The sequence below is a fragment of the Herpailurus yagouaroundi genome, unplaced genomic scaffold, assembly GCF_014898765.1.
Source record: "Herpailurus yagouaroundi ecotype Mexico unplaced genomic scaffold, PumYag 188, whole genome shotgun sequence".
Lineage (NCBI taxonomy): Eukaryota > Metazoa > Chordata > Mammalia > Carnivora > Felidae > Herpailurus > Herpailurus yagouaroundi.
In genome coordinates, this window is record NW_024412419.1 from 40,271,811 (window position 1) to 40,279,840 (window position 8,030).

General features: G+C 41.3%; 1 protein-coding gene across 6 annotated transcripts in view; it reads left to right on the plus strand.

Annotated features, from left to right (window-relative positions):
- IMMT (inner membrane mitochondrial protein) overlaps positions 1-4,974 on the plus strand; it is a 41,518-nt gene extending 36,544 nt beyond the window's left edge. For all 6 annotated transcript variants that reach the window (XM_040496847.1, XM_040496850.1, XM_040496848.1 and 3 more), the window contains 4 exons: positions 168-391; positions 2,031-2,162; positions 2,892-3,021; positions 4,023-4,974. In XM_040496847.1, the coding sequence (XP_040352781.1) occupies positions 168-391; positions 2,031-2,162; positions 2,892-3,021; positions 4,023-4,636 (1,100 nt within the window). In that variant the 3' untranslated portion in view covers positions 4,637-4,974. The remainder of the gene's footprint in view (positions 1-167; positions 392-2,030; positions 2,163-2,891; positions 3,022-4,022) is intronic.
- Positions 4,975-8,030: the final 3,056 nt, after the last annotated feature.

The following is an 8,030-nucleotide window of genomic DNA, read 5'->3' on the forward strand; positions in this document are numbered from 1 at the left end:
CAAGCTATGAATTTCTGATGGCAGTGGAGAATCTAAACCTATCTTCAAATGTTAGCTACCCTTTGGTTTCTTTACAGCTGTTAAATTGTTATCAGTTGAAGCAAGTTACCTTGTAGATGTGTAATTTTGGTGAAATCATTAACATTTTAATGTCGTTTTCTATTTAGCCGACAAGCTGTCTACCGATGATCTGAACTCCCTGATTGCTCATGCACATCGCCGCATTGACCAACTAAACAGAGAGCTAGCAGAACAGAAGGCCACAGAGAAGCAGCACATTGCATTAGCCCTGGAAAAACAAAAGCTGGAAGAAAAGCGGGCATTTGACTCTGCGGTGGCAAAAGCGTTAGAACATCACAGAAGTGAGATACAGGCTGAACAGGACAGAAAGGTAGAGGAAATGAGAAATTTAAAGTGAATCTACTTGATTATCTGCTTCTAGAGAGAATACCAACAGTCCCGACTTTAAAATGTTAGATGTAAGTCATGCCAGCCGCCTCTTGAATGGAGCTTTGGCCCTTGTTCTAGCCTGAACTTCTAGGGAAGGATTGTTGGAGCAGCGTTCCTTTATGTTGAGCAGATGCAGAAGTGTAAGAAAGTAACAAGCCCTTGGTATCCAGGATTATCTACTTTATCTTTCCCCCTGTGGAGCCTGTCCCCTAAAGCACCACGGAAAGACTCTCTGTTGGGTTCTGAAGGTATTTTTTTCCCCGCCAGTGTTTTGGTTAAGAAAGGATGCAACAGCTCCTCTAGTTTTCTGTCTGGGTACATCATGTGTTAGATAGGTGTCTGCGGGTTGATTTGGAACCTAGGTACCCATCCTTCCTTCCTGTTCTCTCAGCTGCACAGTTGAGCACTGCTTCCTCTGTGAAGTGCTTTCTTCCCTAGTCTGTTAGGATACCACAAGCTCCTGGCCTTTCTCCCACCTTGTTGGCCATTGCTTGGACCCCTTCTTTGCTCAGCTTCCCCAATATTGGCATGTGCTGGCCTTGGTTCTGAAACCTTTTATCCATCTAAACTATCTCCAAGTGCTCTTATCTAGTCCTGTGACTTGGAAGTTTAAATCCTGTCACTTAGTTCTAAGCTTGGATGTCACGCTGTCAGCAAGGCTTCTCCTATTTCTTCAATGTAGAGTCTCTGTATTACTTTTTCTCATACTGCCTTATTTTTAAAAAAGAAGTATCACAGTCTGAGATGTCCATTTTGTTTACTTATTACTTCATTGAAATGTACATTGTAGGAGAACAAAAAGTTTGTGTGTCTTGAGCACCATCGTATCCAAGGATATAGTAGGCACTGCCTGGCACAGGGTTGGCACTTTATAAATATCTATGCACTGATTGGATTTACTTAATGTTGTGTCTAGGAAAAAGTAAGTTATGAATTTCAGGTAATCAGTACTAAATAATTTGTAATATGGCCAATTGTTAGGCAAGACATGATAGGCTTTTCATATTTTTGTTTTGATCTGGGCTCTCTTGTGAATCTAAATTCATAGTAAAGTAAGGAGTTTCAGAGCAGTGTTCTTTGCTTAGGAGAAATTGTAGAGTAAGTACCAGATATTAATCAATCTATTTTCTTAATACTTCACTCTAGGCATTATTCCTAGATAAAAAAATGGACACTTGAGAAGATGAATTCCCCAATTATTGTGGTGAAGCTGTGTTTGATCCCAAGTCTTTGTAGTTATTTTTTCCAAAAAAACTTCGAGGATTTGTTAATCCTTAAAGGAGTGTGTGATTCAGGAAATGACAGTGTTTACCTTGCATAAGAGGCAGCTTGATCAGTTGGGAGAAACAGATTTTGGGGCAGAAAGACACCTGTTTGGAATCTGATTTTTGCCATAGCTGAGTGAGTCCCCTTCCAGCATTCAGCCCTGATCGATGTCAGAGAAGTCAAGGACGTTAGCCGCATGCTTGGTACGTTGTAGAGGTTCAGGGCATGGAAGCTGCCATCATCATTGCTACTAGTCTTTTTTTCTAAGAGCAAATGTGGAGAAATGAGAAGTAATCATTCTTGTGGTTTCACAGGTAGAGGAAGTCAGAGATGCCATGGAGAATGAAATGAGAACACAGCTTCGCCGACAGGCTGCTGCCCACACTGATCACTTACGCGATGTCCTTAGGGTACAAGAACAGGAACTCAAATATGAATATGAACAGGTGGGGACCTGTTACAGCTCATCAGCTCCCTTCAGCCTCCTCTCCTCTTCATGTCCTCTGTGTGTCCTTCCCTCTGAGGATATGGAAGAATGGGGAAAGAATGCGAATGGTACCCAGCCTTGGTGCAGTGGGGCTTTTGTATTTTGCAACACTGCTCCTTTTTACATAAAGATGTACCTGTGTGTAATTGAGCAGATGTGTTTTGTATCTATGTCCTAGTCATTTGGAGCCTTCAAGTTTTAGGGAGGGTTGGTACAGTGAGTTTCAAAAATGCAGATGATACTTGACGCACAGATCTCCTGCTTTATTTCCACAATCTCCTGTGGGTTATGTAGCAGCACTCAGATGTTTATTTCTGAGGAAACTTCCCAGAGAGGTTAAGTTTGGAAATCACAGCAAATCTATTACATTGGGGGGCAGTGCAGTTACTTTACTTTCTAAAGTTAGTATTTTCTCAGTTTTTAATTGCTTTCTTCTCCTGGTCTACTTCCTCTGATACAAAGTTCTGTCAGTAAATTTGTAGGGAATTACATACATCAACTATGAGTTTTAGGAAATTTTTGAAATCTTACACATAATATAGGAGTTTCATGAGAAATGTTTTGAGATTTTTAAAGGCCCTCTTTGCTTTTGGAGGTAGCATTTGGTGGTAGACTTTAGGGTCCCAGTGACTGACATGCATTGAAGTAGCATCACTTTCTTCTGTACACTGTTTATGTTTTATTTCAGGACCTGTCTGAGAAACTCGCTGAACAGGAATTACAGTTTCGTCGCCTCAGTCAAGAGCAAATTGACAACTTTACTCTGGATATAAACACTGCCTATGCTAGACTAAGAGGAATCGAACAGGCTGTTCAGAGTGAGCACACGGGCCTCTTACATTTTATTCATTCCAACTTCTTCGTTAGGATAATGGGTTACATGCGTCAGCATTAGGACATAAAGATGCTGTGAAGTCATTCTATTAAATTTTATTCATTTCTGAGAAAATCAGCCCAGATTTGGTAAGTTTGGAACATAGGGTGTTTATGAGAGGAAATTAAAAAGAATCTAAAAATTAAATCTAAATACTTGAAGATTTACTGTGTGTGTGTCAGACTGGAGATCGCCGTTTACGAGGCAGGTTACCCAGCACACTTTGGTTATGTCTTACGTGCCCTGAGTGGAGCAAAAGGTCAGTGTATCCCCACGCTTGCTGTCCAGCCCTGTCTGGAAGTGGTTATTTGCTGATTCCACCCACCAAACGGACAGTAGTTATTCTGAGGCTTCAGCGTGGCACACTGAAAGGGAAATGTTCTGACAGAATGTTGATAAAATGGGTTTTTTTGGGGGGTGTTATAGAGCCATTTTTGTCAGATAAGTATAAAAATAAACACCTAGGAAGTTGCAAGATTCAAGATCACGTAGTCCATTAGGTTTACTCGAAGTCTTCCATTCTTTGCAGGAAGTTTCTGATGGCCTTAGCATAGTCTTAGCCTAATTTAAATGTTTTTTTCCCTCAAACATTCTAAAATAATTATCCTTGAATCAGATACTGTGTGTTTTTCTGGATGTCACAGTAAGAGGGGAAAGAGACTCTTGTGCTTGTGCACATACATCCTTCCAGTTTTCTCCATGGCTTGACTAAAAAGTTAGGTTTACCATGTTGCCTCATGAAGAGGCCGACTTCCTCGGAAAGAACATGCCAGAAATAAGTGTCAGGTGGGGTTGGAAAAGGCTCTCTCTGGCCCTATCATTTACCGTGTGGATTTAGCCTGTTGAGGGTGCAGGTACATCTACATCAGTTCTCTGCAGGTATGGGAAGGACATTTAGTCAGATGGAGAGAAAAATGTGTTTCTTTGCCTGTTTTTTCTTTGTAGGTCACGCAGTTGCTGAGGAGGAGGCCAGAAAAGCCCACCAACTGTGGCTCTCGGTGGAGGCATTAAAGTACAGCATGAAGACTGCGTCTGCAGACCTGCCCACTGTTCCACTGGGTAGTGCAGTTGAGGCCATCAGAGTCAACTGTTCTGATAGTGAATTTGCCCAAGCTTTAACTGCAGCCATCCCTCCAGAGTCCCTGACCCGTGGGGTGTACAGCGAAGAGACCCTTAGAGTCCGTTTCTATGCTGTTCAAAAACTGGCCCGAAGGGTAGCAATGATTGATGAAACCAGAAATAGCTTATACCAGTACTTCCTCTCCTACTTGCAGTCCTTGCTCTTATTCCCACCTCAGCAACTGAAGCCACCAGCGGAGCTCTGCCCTGAGGACATAAACACATTTAAATTACTGTCCTATGCCTCCTATTGCATTGAGCATGGTGATCTGGAGCTGGCAGCAAAGTTTGTCAACCAGCTGAAAGGGGAGTCCCGACGAGTGGCCCAGGACTGGCTGAAGGAGGCCCGAATGACCCTAGAAACCAAACAGATAGTGGAAATCCTGACAGCATACGCCAGCGCCGTAGGAATAGGAACCACTCAAGTGCAGCAAGAGTAAGGTCTAGGAAGAGTTTTGTAAAGTCTTATTTTACGTGAATGGGAATCAGCGATATATGAAGGGTTTGCAACAGGGTCCCAGAATTGTCTAGAAAGGAGCAGGTTATAAGTACTGTTCTAAATGTTAACACCTGTTGCATTTATATTATTTCCACTTGCTATCATGTCAGTGAACTCCAGGAGTGATTTCTTTGCAACTTGTGTAACATTTTCTGTTTTTCAGGTTTTACTGATCAGGCTCGTGAGCCATTCAAAAATAATGTTTGTGATCCCTATTACTATTGATTTTGCCCTTGGAGCAAACTGAATAAAACAAAAAGATGAAAACTGAGCAGCTTATCCCTTTTCAAGAAGTGCCATTTCTTGTTTGTTGTATGTGCAGAAAACTTTCTTGAGAAGCGGCAACAGCAGAAGTAGGAAGTCCTGGGCACTCAGTTTCCAGGCCGTGAATTGGGTTCCAAAAGTGCAAGGTCTGTGTTTTTGGCTTTGAAGGTTCTGGTGAACGGAGTCCTACTCAAACTCAAGTTTGGTCAAACTCAAGACTGACGTACAAGCCAAAATGCCAATATATTTACAATGGGAGACATGGCATTCTGGTGATTACAAGGCACCAGAAATAGTATGTACCTGAAACTTTTAAGTTGCTACAAGAAAAAGTTGTCTTTTCTCTTGGGACCCAATATATACACACCCGTATATGTACATGAAACACTTTTCAAACCACTGCTTATTAGCCCCTTTCTACAGGTGATGTACTGTTTTCTGGTCTGTTCCCTATTAATAAGTCAGTTTCTTTTCTACTCACAAATTAATTTCAGCAGTCCTCAAAACAGGTCACAGTTCTCAGTTCTGAAACACTGGTAATTGACCTTGTTCCTTTCTGGTACTTGGACTGAATATGTCTTTTTTGAAGTGGGGGTGGTGAGTCTGGAATCTTAAAAAGGATTGAATAATTTTGTGGTATATTTAAACTGGATTGCCATAAAACCCAGAGAACTTAGTTCACATCTCTGAAGCTTGAGACGACTGCCATACTGGGTAAACATTAACCCCTACCTTTTGATTTTTTATTCCGACAACACTGTCAAAAATTTTTTCGTAATTATTTTTTGTTGGGGTTTATGTGTTCACAGACTGAGGAGGCACTTTTATTCTGAGCAAAGTATCTGCAAATCATCGAGGAGGAAGGAGAGATGAATTTTTATATTTCTGTGGGTGAATGCCAGACCCTGAATTTGGACTGTTACATTAAGTTTGCATGGCACTTGCCCTTTGGTTTGCGGATATTTTGGTCCCATTTTGGCCTTGGTTGATAATGCTATTCATTATGTTCCTCCTAAGCAGATTCTTAATTTCTGCAGTTACAGTGAGCTGATTTTTACCAGAGGATAATGAGGCTGTTCTCAAATTCAGCCTTCCTTCCCCTTTGGAATGGCATGAAATTGCAAAATACATTAACTTGTAAAGCTGACTTACCTGTTTGTCATAGTAAAGGTGTTTGTAATTTATACAGTAGGTAAAATACTACCAATTACAAGGAAATCTAAATTTCTCTAGGAGCCCAGAAATAACTCTCATCAGATGGGATTATCTGAACTCCTAGGAATACTGATTGGTTTATTTTAGGTCTGCAAATCAAAATAAGACCACTGGCTTTCAAATTTTAGTAGTTCCATTAGCAAACCTCCTTACCTCCACTGCATATTGGAAAACCAGTATGTTGAAAGGGGATTCTTGGCCTGGCCTGGATTTTCTTGTGCCTAGTAAAACTCGGCAATGCTTCAAGTGAAAAGGGCCTTTACTTGGGTTCTCAGTTCTTCAAGGAGGTAGAATCCAAAGGAACAAGATTGGGAGAAGGTGGATATAGCCCTGGGCAGAGGGCAGGGCCACTCACTTTAGCATGTTTCATTTAAATTCTAAATCTCTGCCACTTTGGACTTGATCATGTGAAGCAAATCATTATTTTTCTTCCATTATCAATTTTTAGCCTTATATTGGGTTACCTTATTGCCTCCCTCTTGAGTGTGATAGGATAGCATCCCTCAGCATTTTAAACTCCTTTCTCCAGGTACATTAAAACTCTGGTCTTTGCTTTAAAATTGTTTTTTAGTTTCAAAATAATGTAACAAATTAAAATGCAGTTTTAGACCATCTTTTTAAGGCACATGGTCTGTTGCTTAGCATTAATATAAATCCTCTGCTCTCTTAACAGGTTCTGGAAAAAAGCAGCCTCCAAGTCCCAAATGAGTTGTCCCATCAAAAGTAACTTGCTTGAACTCAGTGCAGAAGAACAGATAATTTGAGTTATACATAAATGGGAAATAAAAAGGATTATCAGGCAAATCACTCTTCATCAGGTCCAGTGGTCACCATTTCCCCGAACCAAAGCTCAGCTTCCCTACTTTGGCCCCCCTGATGCATTTAGGGGTCCTGAGGTCAGCAGGAGAACCTAAGAATGGATGGGGGATGGAGAGAAAGAGGGTTTACTTGGCCACTCTACCATTGCGTATGGGTAGGTGATGTGGTTTCACTGCCTTCTAAGTTTAAGCTAGCTGTATGGACACTGCCCCAGATCTTTAGGAAGAGGAAGGAGTTCTGGAGGGGTTATGAGCCAAGAGCCAGCGGAGAAGTGCCATTGTTGTAAGAACAAATCCCACTGTCACTGGTGGCAAAGTTTAGGTTTCCCTGGGAATAAATTCTATCAAGACCTTGGTTCCTCTTGGACATTCTTGGTTTAAGAGGTTGAAATCCTGCTGAGCTCTGTAAATTCTTGGGCTTGATCTGTAGTAGTCCCAAATTGTCTAAGTCCATAGCTGTGTGGATCAGATGGACAGTGTTTTTACAGTTAGGCTGCTTCCTGGGCCTAGCTGGACATTCCTTCACTACCCAGACCCTGTGCACCTCATATTTTGGCCATTCTATTAACACACTGCCTCTCATCAACCAAATCAAAAACTTTCCTTTGGTAAACTGCCACTCTGCCTCTAAAGACCTGATCTAAAGGAGTCTATAAACTTGCCCCGAACTTCCTTGCTCCTACTGACGGCTATCTCAGAAATATCCTATTTCAAGGTTTTTAAACTTTATTACCAGCAGGAAAATAATTTACATCATGACCAGATAGACTTCTACATGTGTATCTACACGTCTACTGCACTGTAAAATTTATCACAAAACAACTACTGCAGTGGTGTACTGTGATTTTCTAATCCATTTCAGCATTCTAATCACCCACAAAATCAAACCCTGCAGTTTTAAAACCAACCTAAGAGTACATCTTATCGCTAGTCTGTTCAGATGTTTTGAACCCCTAATCTGCATTTCTAGTCTGCACACATTGGTGATACGAGGCAAAGTGGACAAGTTTATTCAGAGGTAACAGGACTCCTCCTTTG